The sequence below is a fragment of the Periophthalmus magnuspinnatus genome, chromosome 10 (genome assembly GCF_009829125.3).
Source record: "Periophthalmus magnuspinnatus isolate fPerMag1 chromosome 10, fPerMag1.2.pri, whole genome shotgun sequence".
NCBI lineage: Eukaryota > Metazoa > Chordata > Actinopteri > Gobiiformes > Gobiidae > Periophthalmus > Periophthalmus magnuspinnatus.
In genome coordinates this window covers 9699654-9720508 of record NC_047135.1, presented here as the reverse complement: position 1 = coordinate 9720508, position 20855 = coordinate 9699654, and the positions used below count along the sequence as shown (strand labels likewise).

The 20855-nt window shown below is 41.8% G+C and overlaps 1 protein-coding gene across 1 annotated transcript; it reads right to left on the bottom strand.

Annotated features, from left to right (window-relative positions):
* Positions 1-394: 394 nt before the first annotated feature.
* Positions 395-19282, bottom strand: LOC117378079 (uncharacterized). The gene is made up of 11 exons (XM_033974617.2): positions 19168-19282; positions 18719-18778; positions 13306-13579; positions 12620-12879; positions 12023-12322; positions 11200-11320; positions 9634-9776; positions 9163-9205; positions 3271-3307; positions 1376-1496; positions 395-633 (listed from the first exon to the last, which is right to left on the bottom strand). The coding sequence occupies exons 1-11, from the start codon at positions 19280-19282 to the stop codon at positions 395-397; spliced, it is 1713 nt and encodes a 570-aa protein (XP_033830508.2).
* Between the last annotated feature and the right edge of the window lie 1573 nt (positions 19283-20855).

The following is a 20855-nucleotide window of genomic DNA, read 5'->3' as shown; positions in this document are numbered from 1 at the left end:
AGATGTGAAAGCAGTCACCTCTGCACTTCATATTTGGCCCGTTTGAGTTTCAGCTGCAGACGCTGGTTTCTGCAGATTCAACCATTTTGATCCAAAGAGTAAAAGTGCAGAACATATTTGTGAACACACATGATGAGGTGTGAGCTCCGGTGACACGCTCCTCTCAGTCTGTTCACCTACTGTCACAGATACTGATCGATACTAAAACTAGTATTGAAAGTAGATATTCTATTGTCTAAATAAAAACTGGAATCGGAATTGGTATTGGTATAAAATTTAATATATATAAAATTAATAAGTAATAAGGAAGGTTAGGTAAGAGATCCCAGAACAGAGGAGGGTAGTACTCCGTTATATTTACTTGAGTGTTTAGACTTGTTTGTGACATACAGCCTTAGTGCACAGTTAGGATGGGCCACAGCTCGCTCAGCAGGAGGTAGTCCTTGAGGGCGAGGGGTAAGTCCAGTGTCCAGACCTTAGGCTCCAGAGGAGAGGGTCTCAGTGCTCTGCGGATCACCCCCCGACAGAGGCTCTGCAATGGGGCCGCACTTAGCTCCTGGGCCCTGGAGCTGCTGTGGAAGTCCCAGAGAGCAGAGACTCCGCTGTAGTCCAGAGGAGGAGAGGGGCCAGTCCCTGAGGATGTCCAGATTATTAAGTTAATTCAAAAACCAGATCAGAAATCGATACTAAAAAGTCACATTCACAGGACAGAAATAACCTTTCCTGAATAGCTTTTTTTTCTTGAGCTGTATCAGAGCATGTATAAGACACACAGACTAGTATTCGCCCATGGACCACTATGGTACCTACCTGGACCGCTGAGGGATTACACAGATATAAGGCCACATGGGAATAGAAAAGAAAACACTACCATTTAATCAGGAAAATTACATTCTATTGTCTTTACTTTACTTCACTCATACAGTTTTATTTCATAAACCAGGTCACATACTGTAACATTTCTGCTAACACAAAAGAACATTAAGGATTTAATTTTTCATTAAAGGCCCTATATAAAAAAAGACTCTTCTGATCTTTAAGCCATGTCATAATGCTGTTACCTCCTCAAAAACATACCCATTTTTTGTTTCATTCCCACGTTTGAATAACCTTGCATTATTAGTCTGTCTACATTTCCAAAGCTCAAAATGCTCTGTTTGAGAAAATAACTCTAAATATGAAAAAGAAGTCTAAATATGCAGGGTTTGTGTGTTAAACATGTGTGAATGAAACAAAGCACAACTCCAGGTCTGTTTGTGATCAGGAAACAACATTAGAACATAGATCAGAGAGCAGCCTGATATGAATCCTTTAAATCGTGGTGTTTTTTCACAGTATTAGTAACACTAAAGTTTGATATGATATGTATCTGTACCAGTCACACGCATCAGCGGCTTGTCTGCTTTAGCCAGCTCCAGCAGTGCTCCAAACAAGAACCATAAGGTTCCCAACGCCTCTCCACGTACGACCCCACCGCCTTGAACAGCACGTCGTACCTACAGGGGGCGACAGTGACACAAAGAAACCTCACATTGTTTTAACCATCTTAAAAATGATATTCAGATCATATTTTATACATTGTCCCAATCCACGGCTGTATCTGCTCCTTGCTAAAGTGACAAACTTACATGGCCTGCTCTGATTGGCCAGACTTCAGAGAATGTGCTGTAAGGTCCTTTTCATGGTGTCGTCTAGTCGGCTAGTTCTGATTCTCTCTAAAGCGAGTCCACACTTCCCGCTAAAATAAATCATTATTTAAATCCCAGAAAGCAGACAGCAGGTTACAGATGGATGATCACAGACAGCGTAGAGCCTTATAACAATGTAAATACTTCACCACAGGAAACGTATAACTTATAAAAGTACATATTTGTGGAAGGTAACAAAGTAGTAAAGTACTGTAGAATTTTTAGGCATCTGTACTGTACGTAAGTACATTTTACAGTGTCTGTGTAATCCCTCAGTCGTCCAGGTCTGATCATAGCAAAAGTTTAAATGAGCAGCGAAACATCTTCACTCCTGTTGACAGATTTAAACTTTGTCTTTTACTACATTTTACAGTGGATACTTTCTACTCCACTACATTTTTGAACTGGACTGAAAAATAAAAAGTACTTTTCATATGATTTGAGGGGTTATTTTTTACTATGTTTGTGGTAACATCCTGACTTTGTTAATCAGTATCACTACATTTAACACTTTAACACATTTTTAAACAGGTACTTAAATACTTTTACTTAAGTAGATTGTTTTACTTTTACATGAGTAACTTTTTACCTCTTTATTTAAGTAACAAAATTGAGTACTTCATCCACCACTGAAGCTAAACTAATCTAAATCGGACAATAGAACATATAAAACAAATATAATCACAAGATAATTCAGATATTAACACTATTTTAACATCAGTAATTCATTTTAATTTCATCTAACAAAGTTAGTTACAATGGAGATATGATCTATTTTTGGCTATCTCTTCCTCTCCTCCTCATACCGGGACCAGCAGTCGTGGTCCTGGGGGCAGAAGGGGGCGCCACTGTCTAGGAGCAGAACACTCAGAGGCAGCAGAGAGGGGAAATGTTCCAGGGAGAGCTTTAACAGAGAGCCTGAAGCAGTGTTTTCCACACAGCAGCGCAGAACCAGGCCCGAGCGCAGTAACAGAGACACCATCTCCACAAACGCTACAAGGTCAAAACGCCGCTGCTTATCCCAGAAGAAACCAGCGTCCTCCTCTTCCTCCTCTTCCTCCTCTGTTAGCACAAACCTGAGACAAAAAACAAATAAGGATCCCACTGGGGCTGCAAATAACCATTATTTTAGTAGTCAACTACTCAAGTGATTATTGCTATTGTAGTGTTGTCATGATATTAAAATTTCAATACTAAGGAATAGACTTGATATTCAATACTGATTCGACTACCACAATTATAATAAAAACACACTTTCTTCTGCCAACAGAATATGATTTTCAACATTCAGTGGTCCAGGTAGGTTCCATAGTGGTCCATGGGTGTATACTAGTCTATGTGTCTTATACTTGTTCTGATACAGCTCAAGATATTCAGGAAAGGATTATTTCTGTCCTGTGAATGGGACTTTTTTAGTGTTGATACCTGCAAAAAATGAAATGGAACTACTAGCGAGTGGCAGAAGTTTTTTTTTTTGCATTTGTACGAAAAAAACTATGTGATGCTGCTGTATCCTACGTGTATCACAGATTAAGAAAATAAAATTGGAGAATGAAGAATATACAGAGCAGTGGGCATGTACCGGTGTCAGTGACGGGGGTTGATTGGCAAAATGGCATCTTGAAAATAAGCGAACAAAGATTAAGAGTAAAGAGTAAATGGCGAGGAGAAGGTAGGTCTGCTTTTGTATTTTAATTTATTTGTTTTAAAGCCTTTTCATATGTGTTTTAGAGTCTGTATAGTCTACATAATTATTACAATGATAAAAATACAACTAAGATTACTTTTTTATAGTCAACTAGTAACAATTAGCCCTAGATTTCACACTGGCTTTGTTCACATGCACAGAAGAATCTGATCAATATCTGATTTCTGAAGATTTTTCAGATGTCATGTAAACAGTCTGGTCTGATGTGAGTAATTTGATCTCTTTCAGACTGTTCCCATCTATGCAGGTTTTGACAAAGAAATTATGCAAAAAGGTCAAAGTCATGTGGCTAAGACATGTTAAATTAATTGTACTTGGTCTTTCAAATAAAACAGTTATTCTAAAAATCCACTGATTCACTGACACGTGTCACCAGGTGTTTTTGATGATCTGATTTCTCTTGTGCTGAAAACACACACCACAAATCAGATCTCATTACTGGGTTATCAGAGCGCTCTAGGTATGGTCACATTTTATATAGTGTTTTTTCACCTTCAAGGCACTCAAACTGTTTTACATCAAAGGAACCACTCATCCCATCATGAGGAAAGAACATTATGTGGAAATACTGAAGTAACATCTCAAGACATCAACCAGGAGGTTAAAGCTTGGGCACAAATGAGTCTTCCAAATGGAAAATGACCTGAAGCATACTGCTAAACTGGTTACAAAGTGGCTAAAGAACGCTGCTGCTCAGGTCCTGACTAGAACCAGGAAGTACGAGCACATAAGTATGAGCACTGTAGCTCAAAGAATACTTTAAAGCAGCTCTGCTTGTGTATAAGTCTCTCCATGGCCTAGCACCAAAGTACATCTCTGAAATGTTAGTGCCATATGAACCATCTCGCAATTAGAAGACTTCGGGGACAGTCAGGACTAAACATGGGGAATCGGCATCTCAGTTTTATGCAGCTAAAACTTGGAACAGTCTTCCTGAAGATGTGAGACAGGCCTCTACTTTGACAATGTTTAAATCCAGGCTCAAAACGGTTCTGTTCAGCTGTGCACTGAAAGGTTTTTATTATGCACTCTTCTGTTTTAATGTTAATTTTATGATGATTGTGATTATTTATGTTTTGATTTGTGTGATTTTAATGTCCTTCTTATTCTGTAAAGCATTTTGAATTACTTTGTGTACGAATTGTGCTATACAAATAAACTTGCCTTGCCTGCCTAAAGGATAACAAAGTCAATATTTTGGAGTGGTCATCACAGAGCCCTGATCTTAATCCTATTGAAAATGTATGTTCAGACCTGAAAAGGCATGTGCAAGCAAGGTGGCCAACAGACTTATGCAGTGACACCAGTTCTATCAGGAGGAATAGGCCAAAATTTCTGCAAACTATTGTGAGAAACTTGTGGAAGGATATCCAAAACATTTGACCCAAGTCAGATTTAAAGGCAATAGTACCAAATCCTTCTCTCATTATTTTTGGAATATAGCAAATAGAAATTATTTCGGTCATCCTAAATGACCTAAAACAGGAAAAGTTTAGTCTGATTTCATCTCAGTGAGAAAAAAAACATGTATCTTTTTAAACAGTGTATGTAAACTTCTGGTTTCAACTGTACATGCCCAATCATGTATCGACTGAACTAATATTTGGAATCTAGCAAATTTTTCAGTATCAGTGCCAATATTCGATAACCAGTATCAGATCGTTACATCCCTACACACTATATTCATTTATAATCATGTAATATTGTACAATGGGCCTCCCCTGTTTCTGATATTGTCACATAAACAGTCTTCCACTGACTCCTCATGCATCGACCTGGCGTTTGGGTCTGACCCTGAAACACACATGTACAGGTGAAACATGCACACACGTACAGGTGAAACACACACACGCACAGGTGAAACGTACACACACATACGTGCAGGTGAAACGTACACACATGTACAGGTGAAATGTACACACACACATACAAGTGAAACACACACACGAACAGGTGAGACATACACATGTACAGGTGAAACGTACACACACACACATACTGGTGAAAAAAGAAACATACACACACAGAGAAATGCGTACAGGTGAAATGTACACACACACGTACAGGTGAAACATACACACACACATACAGGTGAAACGTACACACACACACATAAACATGTATAGGTGAAACGTACACACACACGTACAGTTGAAACATACACACATGCACACACACACACACACACACATAGATCCAAACACACACTGATCAACACACATACTGATCCACACACGCACTGATCCACAAACGCACTGATCCACACACACACACACACACCCCACACAATGATCCACACACACCTATCCACACACGCAGTGAACCACACACGCACTGATCCACACACACTGATCCACACACACACTGATTCACACACACACAATGATCCACACACACTGATCAACACACAATGATCCACACACGCACTGATACACACACACTGATCAACACACACACTGACACACACATGCACTGATACAAACGCACTAAACCACACATGCACTGATACACACACACCCCACACACACACTAATCCACACACGCACTGATACACACACACAAACTGATACACACACACACTGATGCACACGCACAGATACACACGCACTGACACACAAGCACTGATCCACACACGCACTGATCCACACACTCACAGATCCACATACGCACTGATCCACACACATACTGATACACACACACACCCCTACACACACACCCCTACACACACACACTGATCCACACATGCACTGATCCACACACACTGATACACACACATACTGACACACACATGAACTGATACACATACACTGATACACACGAACTGATACACACACACTGATCCACACACGCACTGATACACACACACACACACTGATCCACACACGCACTGATCAACACATGCACTGATACACACACACACTGATCCACACACGCACTGATACACACACACTGATCCACACACACACAAACACACCCCCACACAGACACACACACACACATACCCCGACGCACACACACCGATACACACACACTGATACACACACACACACTGATCAACACACGCACTGACACACACATGAACTGATACACACACACACGATACACACGAACTGATACACACACACTGATCCACACACGCACTGATCAACACATGCACTGATACACACACACACCTACAGACATACACTGATCCACACACACACTGATCCACACACGCATTGATCCACACACGCACTGATCCACACGCACACACACATACATGGATTCAAGCACACACTGATTCACGCACACACTGATACACACACGTACTGATACACACACACACACACACACACCCCTACACACACTGATACACGCATGCACTGATCCACACACACTGATCCACACACACACTGATACACACGCACTGATCCGCACACACACACTGATGCACACACAAAGATCCATACACACACTGATCCACACACACACTGATCCGCACACACTGATCCACACACACACTGATACACACACGCACTGATACACACACACACTGATCCACACACACACTGATCCACACACACTGATAAACACACATATTATATACACACGCACTGATACACACACGCACTGATACACACACACACACACACCCCCACCCCGATCCACACACGCACAGATACACACACACTGATACACACACGCACTGATACACAGACACTGATCCACACACACAAATCCAAACACACACTGATCCACACACGCACTGATACATACACACAGATACACACAATGATGCAGACGCACTGATACACACACACTGATCCACACACGCACTGATACACACACACAGATACACACAATGATGCAGACACACTGATACACACACGCACTGATACACACACACACTGATACACACACACACTGATCCACACACGCACTGATCCACACACGCACTGATCCACACACAATGATCCACACATGCACTGATCCACACACGCACTGATCCACACACGCACTGATACACACACGCACTGATACACACACACTGATCCACACACACTGATACACACACGCACTGATCCACACACGCACTGATACACACACACTGATCAACACACGCACTGACACACAAACACTGATCCACACACGCACTGATACACACACACACACTGATCCACACACGCACTGATCAACACACGCACTGACACACACACGCACTGACACACACACGCACTGATACACACACACTGATACACACGCACTGATACACACACAGTGATCCACACACACACTGATACACACACACACCGATCCACACACGCACTGATACACACACACACTGATCCACACACGCACTGATACACACACACACTGATCCACACACATTGATCTTACATACACTGATCCACACACACTAATCCACACACACACTGATCCACACACACTGATCCACACACGCACTGATACACACACACACTGATCCACACACGCACTGATCAACACACGCACTGACACACACACGCACTGACACCCACACGCACTGATACACACACACTGATACACACGCACTGATACACACACAGTGATCCACACACGCACTGATACACACACACACCGATCCACACACGCACTGATACACACACACACTGATCCACACACGCACTGATACACACACACACTGATCCACACACATTGATCTTACATACACTGATCCACACACACTAATCCGCACACACTGATCCACACACACTGATCCACACACACACTGATCCAACTACACTGATCCACACACACACACACACACACACACACACTTAACTGTGAAACTTGTCTTACGCTCTTTATGTTATAGATATACAGTAAGATCTTCCACAGTCAGTGTTTAAGATGCTTTGGGCCTAAGTGGAAGAAGTTTGATGCAATCAAATTCTATTTTCCAAATCTATTCCAAATTTCCTATTCCAAATTTCCTATCACCCCCAGAGCAACAGATTTATCATGACCGACACGGCTGCGCCCTATAACCCAGGATTAGATTTCAAACAGAATGACGGCTTTAAACAACCGCTCCAGTAAAAGTCAAAGAAATGTGTCCTCTGCATCTGCCCTCTCCTTCAGTGTCTCTGGGTTAAAGCCGTTGAGAGCAGTGGACCAGGTCTGAGCCAGGATCCTGATCTGGAGTCACAAACACATTCTAGATATGAGCCAAGAGCGCTGCTAACTACTCTGCCACACAATAATGTCATATTTGATAAGATTCAAGCAAGAGAAAGTTTGAATTTAATATTAAACTGTGAAAACTCATGAAGCCTCAGAATGGTGTGAATCCCTTAGGACAGGGATGTCAAACTCAAATTCACAGAGGGCCAAAATTAAAAACTGTGACTAAGTCGTGGGCCAAATTTAATATTTATTGAAACATTTCAACAAGATCTGCATGTTTTTCAGAAGGGGTGGATTAAATTTCAGTGAAGCGACAGGTAGCAGATGCTACTGAGTGTCAACAAAAGTGGTGGGGGCCAGCGCCAACACATTTGCAAAGCATTCTGGGATTCATATTATTAGAGGTGCATGCGCTATACTGACGCGGCGGCCGGCGGGCCAGCTTTAATACATATTTGATATGATCTCGAGTGCCAAATATAATTGTATCAAGGGACAAATGAGTCTGACCTGTCTGACCTGTCTGGCTTAGGGGCTTCTGATTGGACGCGAGTATGAGCTCACCCTTAAAGGAGCAGGTTTGGAGCAGATGATAAACACAGAGTAAAGTGTTAGACTCACGGTGGCTGAGGGTTCAACTCCTGCACTTCTGGCTCACTTGGAGCTACAACACAAAAGTACAGTTTATTACACACAGTGAAGCACTGCTTCTGCCTCTAGATTACTCTTTGAACAACAGTTTAAAACACAAATCTACTTTGGAAATCACATTAACACTGTGTTATGATGAGTCACAAAGGCTTATATGAAATTTCATACAAGTATTGATTCTTCTAGAACTTTATCGATACAATAAATTAGAACAGCTGGTATCGAAAGTATCGATACTTAAAATCGATTTGCACATTCCTAACTTATCGTCACAGTACCGTAATAGTAGTAGTATTAATAAAAGTAAATAAAGTAAATAGTAAATAAAAGTGTTACTTATGAGGCGTGGGCTGTTTGGCTGAAACAAAAACAAAAAAACATGTTAGTTTAATGTTTGAAGTTTTGACAAAAGGAGAAACGCATGACTAAATGTTGTGTTACCTTTACATCTCCTGTACAAGATGAAGGTGACCACAGCAAGGACAGCAGCAGTGAGAACAACAGCGAGAGCAGCCGACACAGGAGAGATGAGAGCTGTGCAGTTCTTCTTTGAGACAGACAGGGGACAGCACAGGTGAGTCACGCTAACACCACAGACACAGGTACAACAGGTGAGTCACGTTAACATCACAGACACAGGTACTGATGTGCGTTGTCTGCATCCTAAATGTCTAGTTTAGTTACTTTAAGTGAATTCATACTCTAAATAAGGGGTGCCCAAACTCTTTTCAACGAGGGCCATATCTTGAAAAATATTCGACACAGAGGGCCAGTGGTCAATACAGTGGATAATTCAGATGGGTGCATTTAACATAGTTTTGACTCTATACTTTAAATAAGGCTTGAAATATTAATATTAGGTCTGTATGACAATGCAATGTGATGTTATTTAGGTTATATTGGTAGGATTGCTCAAATTTGCTGTAAAAAGTACTGATTATGATCAATTGGGCCAGTTCAACTGAAGACCTGAGGGCCAATAAAAATTCCTAGCATCTGGGAAGAATATGATATATTAGACCAGTACATTAATTAATTCCTCTTTCAACCTCAAACCACCTGAAACATACAACCGCAAACCACCTGAAATATACAACCGCAAACCACCTGAAACATACAATCGCAAACCACCTGAAACATTTACTCAGGATGGATCTCATCCACCCCTGGAACCTTGTCACCGAGGAGCTTGCCAACCATCTCAGTGACTTCAGCCAGGGAGATGGATGAGTCCGCCTCCGGGTACCCAGTCTCTGCTTCCTCCTCGGAAGACGTGACAGTGGGATTGAGGAGATCCTCAAAGTATTCCTTCCTCTGTTAAGGTCAGCAGCTCTCCGCCTGCATTGTAAACAGTGTTGGTGGAGCACTGCTTTTGCCTCTTGGGGTGCTGGACAGTTTACCAGAATCTCTTCGAGGCCGACCTAGGGTGTCCTGGTATCTTGTGCTCGAACATGGTGTTCGTTATGGACAAATTGTGACTAGCACAGAAGTCCAACAACAGAACCCCACTCAGGTTCAGATCAGGGAGGCCGTTCTTCCCAATCACCCCCCTCCAGGTGTCACTGTCTTTACCTGGGCATTGAAGTCGTAGAACAACAGAGTCCCTGGTCAGTGTGCTGTCTAGTACCCCTCCCAGGGACTCTGCATCGCTGTTTGGCCCGTAGGCCGACATGGTGAGAGACCTGTCCTCAACCCAAAGGCGCAGGGACGCAACCCTCTCGTTCACTGAGGTGAACTCCAACACGCGGCAGGTGAGCTGTGGGGAATAAGCAAGCCCACACAAGCTCACAGTCTCTCCCTAGGGGCAACGCCCAATAAATGGAAATGTCACTCTCAAGAAGTTGGGTTCCAGAGCCCAAGCTGTGCATGGAGGTGAGGCCAAGTATATCTAGTTGGTAACGCTCAATCTCTCGAACAAGCTCAGGCTTCTTTTCCCCCAGCGAGGTGACAGTCCATGTCCCCAGAACCAGTCTCCATGTCCGGAGATCCGGTTGTCAAGGCCCATGCCTTCGACTGCTGCCCAGATCTCTCTGCACCAGCCTCTCATGGATCAGCCTGCAGGCGGTGGGTCCACAGGAGGACGGCCCCACGTCGTTCCTTTGGGCTGTGCCTGACCGGTCCTCGTGGTCTTCGTGGCCACCAGGCGCTTGCTGTCAGGCACTCACCCCAAGCCTGGCTCCAGGGTGGGGCCCCAGTGATGGCGGTCTGGGCAACGTAGCTGACCTTGCTTTTTCACTCGTCATAACGGGCTTCTGAACCACTCGTAGTCTGACCCAATCCCCCTCGACCTGTTTGCCACGGGTGACCCTACCAGGGGCATGAAGCTCCTGATGATATAGCTCTCAAATGTGCCTTGATACACAGGGCTCGTAAACATAAGTAGCGTGTGTGTGTGTGTGTGTACAAGAACTTTCCTCCAACCAGGCCAAAGTCCACTCACACTGGACAAACGTACCACGCTTTAGGGGCTATCTATGCTTGGGTCTGATTGGGTGAGTGTGAGCATCCCCTAAGGAATAATGCATGATCATCTTATACAGCACTTTTCCAGACGCTCAGTCACTCAGTTTACAATTTGGTGCATTATCCATTTACTCTGCCCTCAATCTGCCCCATCAACCCCTCTGACCACCAACACTCACACACCACATTCATACTGGGCAGGGTGGGTCAAGTGTCTGCTATTAACCACAACAAACTCAATTAAGGATGTAACTCTTGTTTGGTCAGAGGTCAAAAACTACAGAATCTTTAAGCCGTGATAGTTCTTCTCACAATAATCTTCAGACTAGAATGTGATATTGTGACATCCCTGTGATCAAAAACTCACCATTGTTCCTGATCATGCAATGGTCCAGTCTGTTCAGATACTTATTTTTGTCCCCGGACAACTGGAATGCACAGTGGTACCTGTCCCAGTCCTCAGGGGGGACAGAGGACAGGTCCAGGGACACACTAGTCTGGAAGGTCCCATCTCTGTTGGGCAGGATCTCTCCAAGTTCCACGTCCTCCAGCAGCTCATCTCCGTCTTTGGTCCAGAACAGCATGGCTCTGTCGGGGTAGAAGCCTGTGGCGTGACACGTGACTAGGGCTGAGGAGGACTTCTGCAGCAGGGACACCAGGGGGAGCTCTACACAGCACCACAACAGTGCATTACACAACTACTGACATGTTGACAGATGCCCTCCCAGCCTCCTATGTGTCAGATGCCCTCCCATCCTCCTGTATCCCTGTGTGTCAGGTGCCCTCCCATCCTCCTGTATCCCTGTGTGTCAGATGCCCTCCCCTGTAGTGTTTAGCTGAAATGGGAGCAGATAATCATTATAGTCCATAGTCGTTATTGTCTGTTTTCCTCCAGCGTGAATTACACGCACAGACAGTTTTTGTCATTATCTGTTATAGAGTTTTAAAACTACATGTCTCTTACCTATCCTGTTCAGAGCGCTCTCTCCGTGGCGCACATATTTCTTCAGATACTCAGCACATTCATGGATGATGTAGTGTTTCACTCTGACAGCCTCTCCATCCCTCTCCCATATCAGTTGGGTGATAAAAGCCTGTTGTTTTGGAGCGACAAAAGTTTCAGGGTCAAAATCCAATGAAATAAAATCTTCTCCATCAAAAGAGTGTTGCTCATATCCTCTGATTTCACTAGTCTCATTGTCCCATTCACAGCCATAGAGCTTCAGATAATCCTTTAAAGGATTCAAACTTCTTCAGGGACATTTATTTCATTTTTTATAAATCACAAGTTGCATTTTGGAGTGAAATGTTTACATTTGCAATGGTTAAATTCCTCACATTTTACAGCTTCAGTTGGTCAATGTTTCATTATTGTTTCTTTTAAATCTACAACTTTGTGAAGCTCTGTGAGGAAACTGCTGTTGTGATTTTGGGTTATATACAAAGATTGACTGAATAGAATATGAAAAACAAGTAAATGTACCACAGCCCTGATCCCTGACCAACAAAACTCCAGTGCTGCAAACAAACAAAAAGATTTACATCAAAACTACATTTTTCCTACTTTCACTACAAGAAAAAACTGTCCATAAATATTTCAGACTAAATGTGTTTCATTTATAAAAAGTTGATACATGATAATCTGAAAAGTGCAGACAACACAAACCTCCGGTCACATTAAGGCGGCGTTTCACAGTTTCTATGTTTCCTTTTCCCGCCTGCTCATTCTCCAAACACCTCTGAGTGTTTCTTTCCCAGTACCTAGGGTCCTCCTCTGTGAGTTTGTTCATCCACTCTTGTTTGGGGACCAATTTCTTTGTGTCACTGTCGTAATGAATGATCTGAAGGTCGTTCACAGAAACATACTTTGAGAAGTTTGGAACTTGAAATGATGAAGTGTAAAAATATCTCAAAGTGTGAACTGCTGTGGAAACAACAAGAACCATTTCAGATCTCAGTATAAATAACAGTTAAGGCTCTTGTGTTATTAGTGATTTTTATGAATGACTTTAATTTGAATGAACGCTGCAAAGTTTTGAGATGAATATACAAAGCAGTTTACCAATAATATAGAAAATCCACCCCCTGTGATTTTCTGCCATTTACTCCAACAACAAACTGGAGCAGCCATTACAAAAAGGGCTGTGCAATGAATCAAACAGAGATTCAGTCATTTCTAGTGGTCAATAATCAGATTGGGTCTTTTGAACGGAGAAGTCTATAGCCAGTCCTCTGTCAGGAAAAACAACAGGTTTGGAGCAGACGCAAGACTCTGGATGAAGGAAATATGGCTTTTGTGTGAAATGAAACTGATTAAAAGTCTGTCTTGTTTATGTTCATTAAATTAAGAAAGACATTTTTATTTGTTTTAACACGACAAAATACAACTGAATCCAAAAATATAAAAGTAAAAATATTTATCATAATAGATTTTATCATATTGCTGAGCTTTAAATTCTAATAAATGAAAACACTACTACGTTAAAGAATGAGCTTAGGGATATTCAGTTCTATCTGATATTAGTGTAGTAAGTGACTGGTGCAGGATTAAGATGGGGCCAAATCATTTAACTGTAACTAAAGTGTGAACAAGATTAACAGGTAAATATCCTTTTTATGACCAAATTTGTTTTAATTAATGTTTAATAAACAAATATATTTAATTTTCCCTTAAATTTAAACTGATTTTCATTTGCATCTCAAAATGGAAAATGGTAGTATTTTTAACTACAAAACTACGACGGCATTAAAGTCGTAATTTAATGAGAATAAAGTCGAAGCCAGAAAAAGTCGTAATTTTGTGAGAATAAAGTAATAATTTCATAAGAATAAAGTCAGAATTTTATGAGGATAAAACTGTAGCGAAAAACATTGACATTTAATGAACAATATACAAATATAATAGATTACTTGCTTTCTCACAAAGGTACAAAACGTTCTGTTTCCCATGCAACAGTATAACAGTATATTCTTGTAATCACAGGAAACTGAGATATAGCGGCTATACTTTTCTATCACTTTGGTCAAGGCCGCATTTATTCTGTGGTCTCTTTCATACAGGAGTGCATGACTCCCTCTAAGAGAGGATTTAAAACAGTGGTGTAATCTCAATTTGTTAGACTCATCGTTAGATTCATCGTTAGACTCATCGTTAGACTCATCGTTAGACTCATCGTTAGACTCATCGTTAGACTCATCGTTAGACTCTGCTTTTGACTCTGCTTTTGACTCTGCTTCTGACTCTGCTTCCAATTTTGCTGTACGCTGCCTTTAATCAGCCACAAACTGTTGAATGAAGTAGGCCACATTTTGTCCTTGTGGAGTGACTGGACTTCTCCTGGAAAAAGCTGCAGAGACTGGCGCCCCCTGGAGCTCACTGTACAGAACACAGGCTGTGCTCTGAGACGCAGACAGATGGAGGAGTCTCAGCGCAGACCCACTCTTCACTAACAGGTGGAGGAGTCTCAGCGCAAACCCACTCTTCACTAACAGGTGGAGGAGTCTCAGCGCAGACCCACTCTTCACTAACAGGTGGAGGAGTCTCAGCGCAGACCCACTCTTCACTAACAGGTGGAGGAGTCTCAGCGCAAACCCACTCTTCACTAACAGGTGGAGGAGTCTCAGCGCAAACCCACTCTTCACTAACAGATGGAGGAGTCTCAGCGCAGACCCACTCTTCACTAACAGGTGGAGGAGTCTCAGCGCAAACCCACTCTTCACTAACAGGTGGAGGAGTCTCAGCGCAAACCCACTGTTCACTAACAGGTGGAGGAGTCTCAGCGCAGACCCACTCTTCACTAACAGGTGGAGGAGTCTCAGTGCAGTCTCATACTCCGCTTCGTTTACCTTCGCTTCTCTACTGTTGTAAACATGGGCACTTTGCGCACACTCACCGTTCAAAGATGTGCTCCTTGTTGATAACTTCAGCCCCTCCGGGCCTGTGGAGCCGTGCGCACTGGGCAGCCCCGGCTTTACGCACCGAAGTAGCCTAATCTCTATGTCCACTGTGCTGTCCTGTTTCTGTGTGCAGATGGTCACAGTTTAGTGCAGTCCTTCTCAATTACAGTAAATACAAATATAAATCACGTTTATAAGAAACAATGTTATCAAAGTAATGTTTTGTTGTAAATGTATCTATATTTATTTATATTTATATTATATTATATTATATTATCTATATCTATATAATGTTTTTCTTTCTTTTTGTTTTGTTGTTATCTAGTACTTAGAGCTATTTTATAGACAAATTTTATAGACAGCTTGTTTCAGTCCCTGATCCCAAATTCTTTATGCGGGATCGACATTGCACACTGTCTTCCGTTCCCCAGTACAGGGTCTGGAGCACTGCGCACACCCTGTATCTGTGGATGTTCCAGGTACACCTCAGGCACAGACTCCTACACCTGTCGGTGTCCTGCCCAGGAGCGCTCAGCTACGCACAGAGGCTCATGGGTGTCATATCTGGGTAAATGATTCAACAGTTGTTAATGTTTAAACGGCCAGCAATATAAAGATCTACTATCGTACGTAGGTTTTAATGTAATCTTTTAACTCAAATAAAGGCCATTCTTTTGCACTCTGGTCGTGGTGGTGAATTACGCTGTCCCCTAAATCTGGATAAAATTACATCTTTGCGCTGACTGCGACTTTATTCTTGTAAAATTACAACTTTATTCTCATAAAATTGGGAATTAATTCTCATTAAACTATGACTTTAATGTTAAAATGTTACGATTTTATTCTCAAAGCGCCCGCATAATACAAATATAATAGTAATAATAATAATAATAATAATAATAATAATAATAATAATAATAATAATAATAATAATAATAATAATAATAATAATAATCGCTGCTCCACTGCTCCTTATTGAGTGTCTCACAGTTGGGGTAGTAAATTCTGCCTTTAAACTGGCTATAGCTGTATGTGGTGGGGAGTTTTCCGCACTTGGTGCATCTGTTGGGAGGTGATTGTCCTTGTGTGCTTGCGGTTTTGTGGTTTGTCTTGTGTTTGGGCAAGATCAGTAGGAGTGCTCTCAGATTGTGGTGTGGAGATGAAGAGAACATTGGTGTCATGTTGCCTGGTGCTGTGGTCTGAGGTGGCATTAGTGGCATATAAAAACTGGCTGAGATGTTTGAGGTGGTTTTGGCTGAATGGGACTCAGCTCTGCTCTGTCCCTGACACAAAGCTTGGTATTTGCCTGCCCACTTGTATCAGGTGGCATGTCTGTGTGGAGTAACTTCAGTGGGCTTTGTGTTGATGGAGAACAATGGTCCACTGCCAACCCTTGCAGCAGAATGGCAACATCTTGTGCCTTAAACCATTTATTATGCAACTGCCTTAAGGTGTTCAAAATGAGTTTTAGAATTAGTGACCATCTTGATAAGGTTTGGTGTCATGGCTGTTATGAATGTTACATAATCGCATGAATATAGTTTCTACTAGGCAGCTGCAGTTCGGCCACTGAGCTGCAGACCCAGTAGAACCAAGTACACACCTTTGTGTGCTGTCAACTCCTGCATTAACAGCCTTCTTTTTGGGGGACCTACAGTGCCCTGTGAACAGCTTTTCCTGATGCCATGCACCATACAAAATTCTGTCCTTATCATTTTATTCCAGATTGGGCCCCAGACCAATAATGGTGCTAGCATGCTGCTTGGTAAGAGTTAGAAGTTTGCAGCAGTCTTTCCAAATCTATTCCAAATGTCATAACACCCCCAAAGCAAACAATGATTTATCATGACCAATACGACATGGCCCTGCCCTATAACCCAGGTTCAGATTTCAAAGAGGCTTTAACTGCTTTAAACAACCGCTCCAGTAAAAGTCAAAGGTAAGAAATGTGTCCTCTGCATCTGCCCTCTCCTTCAGTGTCTCTGGATTAAAGCCGTCAGGAGCAGTGAACCAGGTCTGAGCCAGGATCCTGATCTGGAGTCACAAACACATTCTAGATATGAGCCACGAGCGCTGCTAACCACTCTGCCACACAATAATGTCACATGTAATAAGATTCAAGCAGGAGAAAGTTTTAATTTATACTGAAAACTCATGAAGCCTCAGAATGGAGCGCTGATCTGTCCAAACAAATATCACCTGTGAACAAACACAAGTGTCAGAATGAGAAATACAGCTTACACAGTCCTGTTCTACAATCTGATGATGTCATAGTTTCAAATGGAGGGCGGGGGTTATACAACTCTGGAGATTTGTTTCAAAAACAGTGAATCTCCCATAAACTTACCATCGACACGTGTAGAACCTTCTCATTATGCTTGAGATTGGCTCCACAAACGTATTAATCTTATTAATATTATTGATTAAACATTAATCTTATGGCTTAAAAAGTGGCTTAGCCATAGATCAAATTAAATCTGCCCAAATACTGAATCGTTACGTTGCTAATCAGTGTTTTCTGGTTTATAGACTATGAATGCAAAAATTATATTGTCTCTGTTATTACGTTTTAACAAGGTATATTTTGTTAACGTTATGTAGAAACTACAATTGGGAAAAAATAACTTTGAACGTTATATTTACCTATTTATATTCAAACGTAGTTCATTCAGTCTAAATAGAAATAAACGGATGCAAGAATGACACCTTGTCTCTTTTTTTATTAAATAATAAATTATTATAAATAATTAAAAATAACATGCGTAACGTACGCGCAAAGACAGCAGTGGAAGTACGGTCCGTGGTGTAGGCCTGTCCCATTTAAGCAAGATGGCGGCTACACTGAGGAATACACCTTTTTGGTACTTCGAAGGGTATGCATTTGGCGAAATGAGACACGGTCTTCGGTTATGGTCGATCTCCATGGAAACACTTGGCACATTTTTGTCCGCATTCGTCGGGTGAGCTGAAATGGGACAGCGCCGGAAGTTACGTAATGCCCTTCGACGCACACTTCGAAGGGTGCTTTTAAGGGCATTTTGGCGAATTGGGACACGGCCTCTGGCGTTAGTCAAGAGCAGGTGGCAAATCAGTGCTGACGATCAATATAGTAATTATATAAATGCTGGAGGGTGAAACAGGAAGGATGTGACTTTAGTTACCCTACATGCAGTGCTTGGAATAAACAGAATAGACAACATTAGCCTAAAGTTTGTAGCCACACTGACTTTAATGTGAAGACATAACATACGTTTAAGTTAACTTCACAGTATCTATATTAATTGACTTGTACTTGGGTACTTAATATACTTTTGACTCCATTACATTTGTGGTGACAAAGTTTTAATCTATTTTAGGGTCATTAGGGTCAGTTCTAATCTTTTTTTCTAGAACTGTATAAGAATTAGACAAATTGAAATGTGCATCTTGTCAAGCCATTATAGACAATACTGATTTAAAATGATTTGCAAAAATGTCTGTATGTTCAAATTATTTCTATGGATAATACTTGAGTACTTTAACTAAAGTAGTAATTTGACTGAGGTCCTTTTGTTGTATTGGAGTAATATTTGACCAGAGCAACTATACTAAAACTCAAGTAATGAAATGCAGTACTTTGACCACCTCTGCCAAGGTCATCTTTGTCTTTGGCCCTGACCAGCAGATCGGAGATTGGACAGCGCTCCACCACCCATGTAAAATGGCACAAAATAGGGTAGGTTTCTTTCATTTCAATTTTTCACACTGTCATTAAGACGGGTCGACGTAAAAGAGCCCAGCAGTTGCACTGTAGGCCGGTCCGAGAGCGCTGAAAGAAGAGGTCTCAGAGCAGCTCCACTCGTACTTTGGAGCGGACAGTCTCCATGGTGTATTTAGCCACAGGAGAAAGAAAAGACAACCTCCTGCAGAGGAAGCGAGCGTGTGCGCCTTTATTCACGAGTCTCCGTCTGCTTGAAGCGCTTTGTCATTAAAAAAAAAAAGTTCAGGGATCAGCTGATGGACTCGCACTTGGCTCAAGCTGCGTGTTAGGGATGAATGATGGGTGCAAGTTAATAAAGCTGATCAAAAAGTAAAATAACCAAAATAAATCTAGTGTGCACTGGGGTTGCTCCACAGAGCGAGGGTTTCACACCAGCATGTGTGAAAACCACTTAAATGAGTATTAGTTTAATTGTAATCTTACCTCTGTTAGGAATAGATATAGTTTTGTCCCCTGGGAATCTAGCACAGGCTACTCTTGCACCCCCAGCACCCCTGCTTCCCGCGGTTATGAAAGTCACAGTCCGCTTTTGTCCACGCTCCTAGACTTAAATGTTATGTTGTTTTTTATGAGAATTCAACTGATTTTTTCCTAGAAATGCGCCACCATATGCTTGCGCTATTGAATCTACATACATATTATTGCATCAGCAGTTGAATAAGAGGCGGATTGTCCAAAAATAAAAACATGGCTAATAGCTTGTGTAGAACATCTTTATGGACTCTAAACTGTTCCTTCTGTGTTTGATTTGGCGCCATATGCTGTTAAGGCAGGGGTCACCAAACTTTTTTAACCTGAGAGCTACTTTATGGGCACTGAGTCATACGAAGGGCTACCAGTTTGAGACGCTCTTCTGAAATAACACATTTTCTCAGTTTGCCTTTAGTTATATATTATTAATAATGATAAATGATAATCATCTATGTGAACACACTGATCATGTTGCAAGACACTGATCACATTAATGACTTCTCAAAATAATTATCAACAATGAGCAAGGAGGGAAATAGATATCAGTATTTAGCACATTAACTTTACTAATCTTAGTAATTGTTAAATTTCCAGATGACATTTACAGCACTACATTTCATAGGAAAAGTGTCCCATTTTCACTGTCCATTGACAAACCTTTTTAACAAAACATAAATAATATATATATTCACCATGTTTCATAAAGTTATCAATTATGTAATGTTAAAGAAAAATAAGCTTACATATTTTAAAATAAATCTCGGTTGCGTTGTGTGACTTTTTCACCGGTGTCGTGAAAAAAGCCTGTTGTTTACCCACAGCTGCGTTTAGCTCTGGGCTTGTTCTGCCCATAGTGTGCGCCCCCGTGGGGAGTGCGCGTCCCCGTGGGGAGTGCGCGTCCCCGTGGGTAGTTAGTGTGGAGTTTTGTGAGACGTAGTGAAGTGTCCCTCCACATTGTGCCGCTTTGCCGTCACCACAGTCGCTCCGCAGATGAGATACGTGCAGGTTTCTTTTACTGTCTTAAATCGTTGTGAAAGTGATCTCTTAATTTTCTACCATGTTTTGGAGTAAG